The 15,607-nt window shown below is 36.6% G+C and overlaps 1 protein-coding gene across 1 annotated transcript; it reads left to right on the top strand.

Annotated features, from left to right (window-relative positions):
• The first annotated feature begins 8,307 nt into the window (after nucleotides 1-8,307).
• Nucleotides 8,308-9,478, top strand: LOC128128420 (uncharacterized). The gene is made up of 2 exons (XM_052767339.1): nucleotides 8,308-9,388; nucleotides 9,447-9,478. Exons 1-2 carry the CDS (start codon nucleotides 8,308-8,310, stop codon nucleotides 9,476-9,478), a joined length of 1,113 nt encoding a protein of 370 aa, XP_052623299.1.
• Nucleotides 9,479-15,607: the final 6,129 nt, after the last annotated feature.

The raw sequence follows: 15,607 nt of genomic DNA, 5'->3' as shown, positions 1-15,607 counted from the left end.
AGACCATTAACATCGTTCATTAGATCATTGAAAAAGTTAATGGCATAAATTAAAAGGACTAACGAATTAATAGGTTAATGTATTTTTATTTATTTTGTATATATTTAGCCAATGAATTTTTTTTGTTTATATTTGACAATTTAGTTTGTTTTTTTTTCTCACGTCTAGTTCTTATAACATGTTACTCTAGGTTTACACAGAAAAATGATTTAATAGGATAATATAATTTTCAGTTTATACATATTTAGTCTTTGTGATTAGTTTCTTCAGGTTTTGTTCACAACATCTTATATGAAAAAAATTATTAATGAAGCGTTTTCATACGGGGGTCGTCCTCACTTATATCAGTAACCTAATTCATAAATCGGTTAAATAATATTAGTGTCTTTGTTTTCTCCAAGCATAAGATGTCTTCGACTTCGGTTTTATCTATCTCCATAACAAACAACAAGATTCTTATTGTTTCCTCCCAACTCGAATTTACACTTTCAAGACAAAAGAATTAAGGAAGACTAAATAATTTGCATTTCCAAGACAAAAGAACACTCTAGCAAAAAGTTTCATCTATCTCCATAACAGACATAGAAATTCCTTGTGATTGCTTCCTCCTAATTCGAATTTACACGTCCATGACAAAAAAAACCTCGTCGTCTATTATGATGATTGACAAGGTTGTAGAACTCGTTGCTCGGTACCTGTTCGGCCGACTACCGTGTAGCGAGTACCCGGGAAGTACTCGAGGAGTACTCGGATTCGGTAACTCATGTAGAAATATTTTTAAGGAAATTATATATGTCAAAATCATAAGTTTATTGAAATATATAACAAAATTAGATACACGTGAATACATAAAAGCCAAAAAACACATAATGGACTTACTTAATGAATAATTATTGAAAATCTATGATATATATATATATATATATATATATATATATATATATATATATATATATATATAGTAATAATCACAAGTGTGTTAGATAATAAATCATTAAGTATATTATACATATTAATCATCAAGTTGACCGTGTTTTACAACACTACTCAGTAAGGGTCGATCGGAGAGTACTCGAGATTTTGTAACTCGCCTTGGTAAGGGGCGAGCAGCGAGTACTCGGAGGAGTAATCGGCCAACTCGGCGAGTTTTACAACACTGATGATTGATAAAATCGAAGTCAAAGATATCTTCTTCTTGGAGAAAACTAAGACATCAATATTATTTGACCAATCCGTGAATTAGGTTACTAATATAAGTGAGCGACGAGCCATGTATAGGAACACCTTATTAATGATTGTCACATCTATGATATCGTGAGCAAAACCTAAAGAAACTGATCACAGTGACTAAATGTGTACAAACTGGAAATTATATTACCTTATTAAGTCATTTTTTCGGTAGAACCTAAAGTAGCTTGTTATAAAGGCTAAATGTTGAAAAAAACAAGTTAAATGGTCAAATGTGGACAAAAAAAATTAGCGACTAAATTTGTACAAAATGAAAAATACATTACCCTATTAAGTCATTTGTAACAACCGGATTCCTAGGTATTATATTTTTATTATTTTATTTTTGGAAGTTGTGGGGAGACTCGGCGAGTTGGTGTCTAAACTCGCCGAGTATGGTCGCAGATTCGTGTACGAGTTCACAGCTGCACTCGGCGAGTTCATGAGTGGACTCGGTAAGTCCACGCTGTTTAATGAAACCCTAATTTCCAGTGTTTGAGACCTATTTAAAGGCCCTTAGGGCCGTCATTTGCGGCCACCAACCCCCAGAGAGAGAAACCCTAAGAGATCTAGAGCGTTTGTGAGGAAGGAGAGGCCATTCTTGATCCTTTTGTGGGTGTTTTTGCAAGAAGGAGGTGACCAAGCCAAGAGGAGGCTGAAGGAGGAGCGATTGTGGTGATTTCTGAGTTCTTAGAGATCATATTGAGGTATTTTGCTCGGACCTTCTTCAGTTTTGATGTTGATTCTTAATGTTAGGGTTTTCTAACCCTTTTAGAGGATGAATAAGTGGAGCATTTGGTCCCTTCTCGATTCGATGTTCTGGATCTAGACCCAAAGAGGTCCAAAGACCTTAACCCTTGGAGCTTTATGAGTCATTTTGGGAGCCATGAGCTTGGGATGTCATTTTTGGGGCTAAATCACCAAGTTAGACCATTTAGATGTTATATGAGTGTCAAGGTCTGAGCTTTACGTGATTATCATGCTTGGGAAGGCCATATCTATGAATGTATGGAACAGATCTGACCTTAGGAGGCATATGGAGTTTGTGCATGGCATGAACTCGCCGAGTCCGAAGAACAGACTCGGCGAGTAGGATGAGGGTTTCCCGTAAATCACTCAGTGGGTAGACTTGTCGAGTTGGGGAATAACTCGGTGAGTCAGGAAAAGTTAGGGGACTGGAGTTCAAGGCGGAACTCGCCGAGTTGTTCTTGAGACTCAGCGAGTTGAGTCGGGGTGGCCTCGCGATTCATGCCAGGTGTGACTCGTCGAGTCAGTGGAAGCACTCGACGTGCCAAGAAAGAGACTAAGAGAGTCAGTGGACACGTGTAGACTTGCCGAGTCGCCCTAGTGCACTCGACGAGTCGGGTCAAAGTTGACCGTTGACTTTTGTTGACTTTTAGGGTTGGGTATAGTGGTATTTATGAGAGTATTTTCATTTTGTGATTAGGCAGAGGCTAGATCACATTTCTACCGAGTCAAAGACTTACCGAGACACTGAGGTGAGTCTTCTCACTATACATTACCTAGAGTGGTGTTATGCGATGACCAAAGGGTCTTATGTGTTATGTATGAGATTATGTGCTATGTGATATATGTATGTTGTATGATGATATAGACCGGACCGGAGGGTCCAACGAGCTATGACCGGACCAAAGTGTCCAACGAGCTACGGGAGTGGAGGGTCCCGCTGAGACACATTGACCGGAGGGTCGTATTATAGCCTCGAGTGGCGTATGTGTTGTATGCGGTATTTTGGGGAAATCACTAAACATTTATGCTTACAGTTGTTGTGTTATGTGTTTCAGGTACCAGTGATGAGCGCGGGAAGGCGCCGACATGATTCGTACACGCGCACATTGGAGTTTATATATTATGATCTTGGGGTTTTGTACTGATACAATGTTGATACAATGTTTTTGAAATGATTGTGAATGATATTTTATGATTGTTCAAAAGTGAAAAATTGTTCAAATTTTTACGGTGTTACATCATTATCCCAATTTGAAATGTTAACTGTTGGATTCTTAATTTCCCTTTAAATTTTCTTTTTAGGATTTGGTGTAGGGTTAACTGAGGGATTCTTGCAAGATAATTTATTATGCCCCCTTTGCATACAATTCTAATATTGGACAGTTCCGCCTTTAAAGGAGACTTAGGAGAATCAGTCTTCATGCTTAGAAACATGCCTTTTCCTTTTGATACAAGGCCTTCATGGCATCATTCTCTCAACAAGTGATAATGGTTTAGTGTCAATGTTGGTTCCCACATATTTTTGTCATTAATAGGATGTATATTAGACTCATAAGTAGCTAAAAACTTGTCCTTACCAAACCATGTGCTGATGAATCTAGATATGAGTGGAAGCCATTTCTCACTTCATAAGTATTCAAACCACTTGGATGAACATATCAGCTCCTGCAAACACAATAAAAGTTGTAATTAGTATTCATATTGATAATTGTAAAAACAAATTTATGATACTTACTTGATACCAATACTAAACTCATCTATTTTCTTAATAAGTCGTGGACACACATCATGAACCCATTTATGTGCATCCATCTTCAAGTTAAAGAACATTTCCATCATATATAATCTAATATCCTCAAGCATGGCCAACAAAGGCTTCTTTATAGCATCAAGTATGATGGCATTAAAACACTTTGCCATTCTATTTTCAACTGTCGCACATGCCATTCCACCTTTAAAAATGTCATGCACCAAGATTTAGGCTCCTTTTTCCATCAAAGAATCATAAGCAGCATGATTGACTTCTCTAATATTCTCCATATTCAACTTGAAGTCTCCCTCAATAGTTGACTTGGAAACTGTCCAAAACATATTCTTGAATGTTGTACCGTTAAAGACCTTTCTGAAATTTGCATACATATTTATTACACATTGTATGTGCTCAACATGTGGTAGTACAACTTTTGTAGCTTCTAAGAGACTTCATCAATTACATTAAAACATTTCATTAGTAACTACTCGATATATGTATAAATGAAATGACAAATAAATATAATCGAAAACATTACCTTGTGTTAATCAGATTTAACACACAAATACAAGCCTCCTTGTAATTCCAAATCATCATATAATAGTTCCAAGAAACCACTTCCAGTTGGGCTTGTTCGCAGTTTCAATAACATCCCAAGCAATGGGATACACATGGTTATTTCCATCCCTCCTTATGGCAGTTAGCAGCTCACCTTTACATTGTCCCTTTAAAAAACTTCCATCAAGCCCAATAACTCTTTAACAACCAACTTTCGATCCTTCTTTGATATCATTGAAACATGTATACATTTTGTGGAAAGTAGTAGTGTTATCAGGGTTTACAGTGATAGATTTTTAAACTGTACTCCCTAGATTGGACCTCATCAACTCATGTCCATAATCCCATACTTTTGCATAGTGATCACTCAACTTTCCTTATGTTAAATAAAATTCCCTACACTTCGCTCTACAACATTTTGACCATGAAACCTTGCAATGGAACCTGCTTTGAATAATAGCTTGCATTTCCTTACATTTCATATTTGGTTTCCTAACCATCTCCTTCAGAAAGTGCGTAGCTATCCATGTGGGATCCATAAGATTAGCACTACGGAAATTCCTAACATAAGTATGTTGCTTAACCATTTTTTTGATTTGGAATGATCTTTTAGTGCTCATCCATGAGGCTCTTACCACAAGGGGACATTGAAATTTCTCAGGTTCACTTGCACATACAACCATAATCCTTACATAATCACATTTCTGATGGGTTTTGAGCATTACAACATTCATATGTGCACATGCAAACCCTAAAGCTTTTGATCTAGGTTTATCTAATTGTACATGAAAATTATCCAAAGCTTATAAACCCTAATTCTAGCATATGAAAATCAAAATCAACAACTACACAGGTTTAGATGATTACCTTTCAATAGTAGCAAGAATCTTCAAACTTCAAGAGCTTAGTATCACAAATGTAATACCTTTGATGGCTCACAAACACCAAAGCAAGTTGGATGATCTTGGAGAGAGGAGAAGAAGTCTCAAAATTGGCTCTAAGAACTCTAGGGTTCAAGTGGTAGCTGAAAATTAAAGCCCTAGGGTCCTTTTTATAGGTGAGCTACTAGGGTTTCAGTCAAAACCGTAATTGGATAGCTTAGGTCTTAAGCAGTCCAACAGAACCTTCTAGAATAAAGCCTTGGACGAAATCAAGATGGGCTTCCACTTAATTTCGTCCACCCTTTAATCCAAGGATCCACAACCCAAAATCCAATTATCTTATAATTGCAGTTCCAGTCTCCTAAGTTCAGTTAATATCTTTTGATCACAAAATTAATTCTTAATTAATTTTTGACCAATATTAATTAACCAATATGATTTCTCTAATATATTATTTATAAAATATATTAATAAACCATAATATCCTCTCTTTTCAATAATCATCCAATCAAGTTGTTTCGGTGAAGGCAACCCAAAAGCACCATGCTACTATCGGGTCAAGTACATACCAAACATAGTTATGGGCTTAGACACCTAATCCAACAGTCTCCCACTTAGATAAGTCTAATAACTATAACTGCAAGTACGACTTCAAACTTCGATTAGCAATCGCAGCTCTCAAGGCTTCTATCAACTCTAACCTAGTCAAATGATATGTCCTTTAGATAAGGGATACTATAGTCCTCCGTTCTCAAGATATCGTGTGGACAATCACATGGAACATAGTTATACTTATTGTCCAGTAGTTTGTTTCTTGATCTCCGATTTGTCTGACAAAGAACTTAATTGAACACATCAACTTAGTACTGACCAAGCCCGACACATAAGTCAAACCAAATCATCGAGGGGCCAAAGATATCGCTTTTACCCTTGTGAGGTAAAAGGAACAAATAAACTTCGACTCATATGTTTGTACTATTTTCTCATCAAATTGTGCACAACAATACGTTTTATAACATCAAGTTACTGATGTGTTTACGCATTATGAATTTACAACCAACTCGCAAACAACAACTTATATTGTAACAACGTAAAATTTTAACCAAATTTTTAAATTTCAAAACACATTGATTTTAATAAATAACCATAAAATGCCACAATGTTAATTCACCAAAACTCATGTTCAAAAGAAAACAATATATAAAAACTCCAGGATCCTCTAAATCATAAAACAATCTCTGGTGTGTGTACAATCAAGTCGGCACCTTCCCGTGATCCTAAGAAGTACCTGAAACACATAGCACATAACACGGTAAGCACAAAGCTTAGTGAGTTCCTCAAAATATCATACACAACTCATTAGACACTCTAGACCATAACTCAATAAGACCCTCCGGTCAATGTGTCTCAGTGGAATCCTTCGGTCCCAACTCAGTAAATTCATAGCTACAATATTTAGAAATAATCACAAAGAAATAATGTAATGACCCAAAATTCTCTACGTTAGTGAAGTTGAAGTTAGTTTTCTGTTACGTAGAATTAAGCTTTATGTGCGTTTACGGAGTGAGATTGGATATGTTGTAAGAATTTAATATAGATTAAAATAATTTATAAGATTTAAATAATAGTTAATATGTGTTAAGGTATTTAAGTAATATTATGATTTAATTAACACTCAAAGTATTAAAAAATGATTTATTTTATATGTAAAAAGAAATTAAGCGGTTATAAAAAAAACATCATATTAAATATGGTGAGGGTCATTATTGATAGAAGTATCAAAATAAGGGGATATAATTGTAAATTACAATTCAATTTGTGAATTGAATTATCGAGGTAACTTACAATTGTATATTAGTTTTAAATAACTCTATGCGATTAGGAAAACTGTCGCAACCTATCTGTTCTTCTTCGTTTCCGTTACCATATCGATTCGCATACTTCCCCTACTCCCTAAATACACCGATCAAACCCCTTCCTTGGGGCCGCCATATTTACGTCGACCACAAAAGAAGGGAGTTAGAGAACAGAGAGATAAACCGTGTGCTAGTCTGTGCTCCGGCAAGGGCTTAACGGTTTTGGGCGAGTGGCTAACTCCAACGAGTTGATCCTGTTTCCGGTGGTTCACTCCTGCAAATCGGTCACCTTCTTGTGTTCTGCTTTATCTCCGACGAGAAGGAAACGGGAGAGAATATCGAGACAGTCGTGATCTTGGAGACGTCCTCTGGTCCTTCGAGAGTACAGGAAAGAAGCAAAACACATTTAGCCTTGTTCTTAGTGTTGTGCGATCAACACCATGTTAGTGAATACCTGAGTCCGGAAGTGGCTAGAAGGTGTGATCCGGTCCAGAAGCAAATTCTTTGGAGTGTTGTCCAAGTTCCAGAGAATTTCCTTGAGCCATAAGGATTCTCTACATGGAAAGTTTTAGATTACTTTTTAGGAATCCTAATTATATGCTAATTAGTTTTGTTTTAGTATATATATCCAGTAGGTTCTTGTAATCATTAATTGACGTTTTTGAGTTATATTTCTTCAATAAAACATACCTGCGAGTTTATGCAGTAATAACTTCCTGTTCACCTTAAATTGGTATCAGAGCATCAGGTTTCTTCAACAAACCTGTTGAGAAATCAAGAAGCAAACCTGATTCTCGTGTGGAGAATCTATGTAGGAAAACATATCGTGACAGAAAGGGAAAAGAACTCAACGACTACAAGTTGTTTTCGTGTGAAGTGAGGAAGGCATACCGTGAACCTGCGAGAGATCTGTGTGCAGACATCTTTTTCCCTAAAGGAAACAAAATACAAAAGTGTTGTTTTTGTGTTTGACTTTGGGCTTGTTTAATTAATGTTCTCATCCGTGTTTGGCTTCTAGGTGTTCTAATTGGGGCCCAAATCTGTCCAACTTTAAATTAAAGGAGAAGTTACTTTAATTCAATTCACTTGTGAATTTATTTAATAATAATAATAATAATAATAATAATAATAATAAATCAATTTTTCTGATTTGTGTGGAGGAATCAGAAATTGAACCAAGATGTCGGGAGGAGAATCGTCTCAACCAACGACTAAGGAACACATGTCGTTTACGTTCCAATGTCCGACTTTGACATCGACGAACTACACAATTTGAAGGATGCGCATGGAGGTGCTACTCGGCATTCATGGCGTTTGGGATGTGATTGATCCCGGACTAGATGACTTGAAGAAAAACAACATCGTGAAAGGATTGTTGTTTCAATCGATTCCGGAGGATTTAATCCTTCAAATCGGTAATTTGAAAACCGGAAGAGAGATGTGGGAAGCGATTAAAACTCATAACCTAAGAGCTGATCGTGTGAAGGAAGCCCGACTCCAAACTCTAATCACGGAATTTGAAAACTTAAAGATGAGTGATACTAGTACAATAGATGAGTTCGCTGCAAAATTATCTGGAATTGCTTCGAAATCCGCCTCACTAGGAGAAGTTATGACTGAACAGAAGCTTGCGAAGAAGTTTCTTACGAGCCTCCCTAGGCGATTTGTACACATTGTTGCAACCCTTGAACAAGTTTTGGACCTTAAAACGATAGGCTTTGAAGACGTGGTTGGTCGCTTAAAAGCTTATGAAGAAAGAATCAAGGGTGAAGACAAAGTAATCGAGACTCAAAATAAATTACTTTATTCCAAAACCGAATCGTCCAATAGAAACACCGATTCATCAAGAGGAAGAGGTCGGGGTTCAAATAACCGTGGAAGAGGACGAGGTGGTAGACGTGGTCGGGGTAACACTCAAAATCAAGGTCACTCGGAATCCTCTAAAAATCGTGAAGATCAAAAGCAAAAAGGAAAACAACGCAAGCAAAGAGATCTCTCAAATATTCAATGTTACCGGTGTGACAAATATGGCCACTTTGCTTCAAGATGCCCGGACCGAATAAAAAATCATGAGGCTAACCTTAATCAGACACACGAAGGAGATACAAATCATGAAGAAGGGACGTTCTTTATGACGAATACAATTCAAGAAACAGTGTTCTTGAATGAAGACAAATATATCCCTCCAAAAGTTGAAGCAAATTACGATGAAGACGAAATTTGGTACCTAGATAATGGTGCGAGCAACCACATGACCGGCAACTACTCTTACTTTTCTGAATTAAATAAAAACATAACGGGTAGAGTGAGATTTGGAGATGGATCGTGTGTTAGCATTAAAGGAAAAGGGTCAATTTTGTTCGAAGGTAAAAGTGGTGAGAAAAAATTAATGAAGGATATTTATTATATCCCATCACTTCGTAGCAATGTTATTAGCCTCGGGCAATCTACAATAGCCGGTTGTGATATTCGGATGCAAGGTGATTTTCTAACCATGCGAGATGGAGACGGAAGATTACTTATGAAAGTCCCGAGAAGTGCAAACCGACTCTACAAAATAAAGTTAAAAGTTGGAAAACCACATTGCTTACAAGCCAAGTTTAATGATGAATCTTGGTTATGGCACGCACGACTTGGCCACATTAATTTTGGCGCAATAAACTTCATGCACAAGCTAGCTAAAGGGGTACCGGCAATCCAACATCAAGACCAACTTTGTGAATCTTGCATGGTTGGAAAACAAAAAAAGCAGTCGTTTGCAAAGAAAGCTAATTATAGAGCTACAAATATTCTCGAGATGGTTCATGGAGATATTTGTGGACCGGTTGATCCCCCCACCCAAGCGGGTAATATTTATATTCTAGTTCTTATTGATGATTATTCTAGATATATGTGGTCTTTTCTTTTGAAGCACAAAATCGATGCATCCGGAATTATTAAACGATTCAAGATATCAATTGAAAAACGAACTGGTAAAGAGATCAAGACTTTCCATACGGATAGAGGTGGAGAATTCACATCGACCGAGTTGAACCATTTTTGTGATGAAGAAGGGATTTTCACGAATGTTGACGGATCCTTACACACCTCAACAAAACGGTATAGTTGAACAGAGAAATCGAACGCTACTCGAGATGACACGGTGCCTAATGAAAGCAAAAGATATTCCAAACCACTTTTGGGGCGAAGCGGTCCGACATGCAACGTTCATCATAAATCGTACACCTACTCGAGCATTGATAGGTGCTACACCATTCGAGAAATTTTATGGTGAAAAACCAAATCTTGAAGACTTGAAAGTATTTGGTTGTGTTGCATATGAAAGAGTAGTCTCAAAACATTTGAAGAAGCTTGATGATAGGTCACGACCATTGGTATATTTTGGAAAGGAACCCAATTCGGGAGGATTTCGGTTATATAATCCGCGAGAAAATAAAATTATTATTAGTGTCCATGTATTTTGTGATGAAAATAAGACATGGAAATGGAATAATGAATCGAAAAATCAAGATGGAAATGGACTGGGTACATTTACGGTCTTGTGGAGTAATGGTCAAGCAACCCAAGATAATGGTGGTTCAATCCCAACTGCAACAGAAACCGAACAGTTTACTGATCCGACCCAAACCGACCAAACCAATGATACTTATAACGATGATAGCAGCTCATCGCAACGTGTTGATGATCAAAATAATGATGCAAGTTTTGTCTCACTTCGGCGGTCCACTCGAACTTCAGTGTTGCCAAGAAGATTAAATGACTACGAGTTAGATGTGGATCATTTAATGTTGTCATTCGATGAAGAACCAAAGAATTTTAAGGAAGCCAAAGTGAACAAAAATTGGCTTGATGCAATGAAGGCTGAAATTGACTCCATTGAGAAGAACAACACATGGAAATTAGTTCCTCCACATAAAGATGTTAAACCTATTGGGTTAAGATGGTTGTATAAAATTAAAAGAAATACGAATGGAACGATTACAAGGTACAAAGCGCGTCTAGTGGCAAAAGGCTATGTACAAGAGCAAGGCATTGATTTTGATGAAGTATTTGCGCCAGTAGCTCGACTCGAGACAATAAGATTATTGATTGCTCTCGCGGCTGGGAACGGATGGAAGATTCATCACTTAGATGTAAAAACTGAATTTTTATATGGAGATTTAAAGGAAGAAGTGTACGTTTGCCAACCGGAAGGTTTCGTGAAGCAAGGTGAAGAAACAAAAGTCTACAAATTGGCAAAAGCTTTATATGGTCTCCGACAATCTCCGAGAGCATGGAATTTGAAGCTTAATAACACGTTGAAAAATATGGGTTTTAAACGGTGCATGCAAGAAAATGCGGTTTATAGAAAGGTTGCAAATGGAGAATACATAATAGTTGCAGTTTATGTAGATGATTTGTTCGTGACGGGAACAAGTTTAGAGTTTATAAACCAATTCAAGAGACTAATGGCGTTACAGTTTGAAATGTCAGACCTTGGTGAACTAACTTGCTACTTGGGTATTGAAGTATTGCAAGAAAATGGTTGTGTAAAGGTGAATCAAGAGAGTTATGTTATGAAGATTCTAAAAGAGGCAGGCATGCAAGAGTGTAATGCAACTCAATGTCCGATGGAGCCAGGACTAAAGTTGTCAAAAGCTGAAGATGAACAAGAAGTTGAAGCTACCTATTATCGAAAAATAGTAGGTTGTTTACGATATCTCTTACACACTCGTCCAGATTTAGCATATTCGGTTGGAGTAGTTAGCCGTTATATGCAAAGTCCAAGAGAGTCTCATGCACACGCTATTAAGCAAATTCTTCGTTACTTGCGTGGTACTCCATCGTTTGGGATAGTATATAAACGAAGTAATAATATGAGCTTGATAGGTTACGGTGATAGCAGTCATAATGTTGATGTTGATGATGGCAGAAGTACAACAGAGCATGTCTTCTACCTTGGTGACTCTCCTATCACTTGGTGCTCCCAGAAGCAAGATACGGTAACGTTGTCATCATGTGAAGCAGAGTTCATGGCAGCTACTACAGCTGCGTGTCAGGCAGTTTGGTTAAGGGAGTTATTATCTGAGTTGACAGGAATGAAGAAACAGAAGGTGCTGATTCTCATAGACAACAAATCAGCAATTGCATTGTCAAAGAATCTTGCCTTTCATGGAAGAAGCAAGCACATTCACACTCGATTCCACTTCATTCGAGAGCGTGTGGAAAACGAGCAAGTGATTGTTGAACATGTTTCGGGAGATAAGCAACGAGCAGATCCACTTACGAAGGCCTTAGCTCGAATAGGGTTCGCAGAAATGAGAGCGTTGCTTGGCGTGCAAGAATTACCATCGACTCAGAAATTCAGGGGGTGATTGTTAGTGAATACCTGAGTCCGGAAGTGGCTAGAAGGCGTGATCCGGTCCAGAAGCAAATTCCTTGGAGTGTTGTCCAAGTTCCTGAGAATTTCCTTGAGCCATAAGGATTCTCTACATGGAAAATTTTAGATTACTTTTTAGGAATCCTAATTATATGCTAATTAGTTTTGTTTTAGTATATATATCCAATAGGTTCTTGTAATCATTAATTGAAGTTTTTGAGTTATATTTCTTCAATAAAACATACATGCGAGTTTATGCAGTAATAACTTCCTGTTCACCTTAACACCAGGTATGTAGATACTAACTCGGAATTGAATGTCTGAAATTGTTATTATGATCACTCTTGCTACCAAAAGCCGAATCAAAGCCTATGTCACTGTGTGTTGTGAGATGATTTATGCCTCCTTGTATACTCGATCCCAGCAGCCCTATATGTTGGTGTTTTAACCCTTTTTAGTTGTTGAATGACTTTGAATCTGTACCTAAGCATTTCTTGATTACTATCCCCACCTCGTTGCCAATGTTTCCTTTGTAAGACCCTTGCTAGTTGCCCGATCTCTTTTTCCACTGGCCTCGAATAATACCATACATAGAGTGGTCATCATGGGTTTATAGGTTAAAAATTCTTCGTAACCTTATATTCGAATTGATATATGGTGATTCTCATACCAGTTCAAACCCTTATATAAATTCACCTACTATTTATAAATTATAGTGCAATTATATTGGCCGTTTTTAGAATAAAATATGAAGTTACATTTAAAATCGTGGGTAACAAGTCATATGATTTATATTTATAAAATGCCAAGTAAAGTGGAGGGTGTTTTAACAAATAATAATGAATCATGCTGAATAATTCCTAAGTTAATGTGGTAATATATTTTGACTTAATATCATTACGTCATTATTAATAAGACTAATTAATGAGGTTGGGCCATGGACGTATTATTTTTGGTTACAGTGAATTAGTATGTTGATGTGGTTCACAGTTCTTTAATAATGTTATTAAACCGTATATATAACTTTTACTTACATTGTAAATTGTAGTAAATTTTTTAAGAAGATTAATAAGAGTAAAACGTTATTAATTGGCTAACATGTTTTATTATAAGTTTTTCTATTAGTTAAATAAACTAATAAAATGGACACATGAGTATAATTGCATGTATTATGTTTAGGTCATCGATGACTTAACGAGATTACGAGGTGACGGCTAGGGCAACCCTATATATCATAAAGTTACGGTGAGTCGATAGACTTTTCGTAAACCTTGTACATAGTCGAAAACTACATTTCGGAAACGGTCCGATTAGTCAAATTAGACTATTATTAATTGTCGATTATGCCAATATATGCATTGTGAAATATGTTATTGTTTTGCCTTAATGTGACAATTGTATACTTATAAAATTTGGTTGACATGCATATCTTGGTACTTGATACAATTAATTGAAACTATGATAGACTATATGAAATGACTGCTATTTGATTATGAACTTGTTGAGTATCTTCTTGGTATAAATGTTATGAATCTTAATTATGATAATACGAATATTGCATGCTAGTACTTGATTTATGATCGATTATGCGGGGTTATGCGTAGAGGGCAAAGGGTAGAACCTAGCACTTAGCATGAAACCCTATCTGGATACCTTCGAGCCTGGTTGGTTGAAAAATACCTCCTAGGAAAAGAGCTTAAGCCATTTACGAGTTGCTCGGTCTTTCTAGATGCCCGTGCGACACATGGTACCTGTACACTTCGGTGTTTGCGTACTGGAGTGATGTTGGCAATTCGAACGAGGCCGAATCAAACAATGGCAAATATGGAAATGTTTCCATATTGAGAGTTAGACTTTAAGAATCTGTGTCTAGATTAGAAACTTTAATGCAAGAAGAATGTTCAAAGGAATGTACTTTGAATATGAGACTTCATAGAGTACTTTGTACTTTCATTGGCAAAGTCTTGGTGGCTTTGGTGTTATGACATTACGAAATGATCATTGCATAAAATGTTAGAATCTAATATATTCTAGTAGTGGCGAGAATCTTGTATTCTTACACTAATGATAAGGATTAGGAATTGTGAAATGAGTATCATTGGAAATGTGTTCAATTGATCTATTTCACAAAGTAAGGACCATAGGTAAACATAGTATGCATGCTTGAAGCATGGGACAAATGTTGTTATAATTCAAATAATAAGTTGATTATCCGAAAAATTATACAATGAATGATGTAATCAATATAGTGACTAAATAAAAGGAGTTTTATTTATACTCAAAAGTTTGGGGCCATACTGGATTTGATTATTTTTGTGTTTCACTTTGCATGTTTTGACTTCCCGAATAATAAGATTATTCAAACCATCCACAGTCGATAAATACTTTGGAAGTAGGTATTGAAGCTAGACTGTCATGAATCTAACTGTAGATTGTCTAAAGTGTCTTAGACATAGCAAAAGTTTGTTGCAAGGTTCATGAGTGCTCCTAAAATAAGATTTAAGCATTGGCTTAAACCCACGCTCACTTGAATCACTTCATGGATTTTATCACGAGTGGTTAGTGAGATGATAATATCTTATATTCTTGAAACTGAGACGTGTGAGTTGTAATTTATAAGTCGTGTTGCACATTGATAATATGTAAACGCACCAGTAACTTGGTGTTATAAACATATTGTTGTGTGTGATTTGATGAGTAGGTACAAGCGTGCATTTGAGTCGAAGTTTATCCGTTCCTTTACCCAAATCGAGATAAAAGTGATATATGTGGGACCCTCGATGATTTAGTGATGACACCCTTAAGCGCTTGGCCAAGCCGGGACTAAGTTGATGTGTTCAATTGTAGTCTGTTGTCAGTCGTCGTAAATCGGAAATCGGGAAACAATACATGAACAGAGAGTATGATTAAAATCCATGTCCCAGTTCATACGATATCTAGAATGGAGGAATATATGATCCCTTATCTAAAGGACATGTTTTTGATATGAACAGAGTTCGACAGTAGCTTTTGAAAGCTACAATTGCTGATCAGATTCTGAAGTCATATGCAAAATAGTTATTAGACTTATCCAAGTTGGAGACTATTGGATTAGGTGTCTAAGCCCATAACTATTTTGGTATGTACTTGAATTGATTATGAGCATGGTCCTTTTGGGTTGCCTTCACCATAGCAACTGATAGGATGAACTAAGGAGAAAGAAGATTAATTATGATTTATTAATATA

This window comes from Lactuca sativa, chromosome 1 (genome assembly GCF_002870075.4).
Source record: "Lactuca sativa cultivar Salinas chromosome 1, Lsat_Salinas_v11, whole genome shotgun sequence".
NCBI classification, from domain to species: domain Eukaryota; kingdom Viridiplantae; phylum Streptophyta; class Magnoliopsida; order Asterales; family Asteraceae; genus Lactuca; species Lactuca sativa.
The sequence above is the reverse complement of the archived record's forward strand: the minus strand, read 5'-3'. Positions and strand labels throughout refer to the sequence as shown.

Coding starts and splice junctions, on each gene's coding strand:
- LOC128128420 (XM_052767339.1), top strand. CDS start 8,308: ATGGAGGTGCTACTCGGCATTCATGGCGTTTGGGATGTGATTGATCCC. Junction 9,389..9,446: donor AGGGTCAATTTTGTTCGAAG/GTAAAAGTGGTG, acceptor ATCACTTCGTAG/CAATGTTATTAGCCTCGGGC.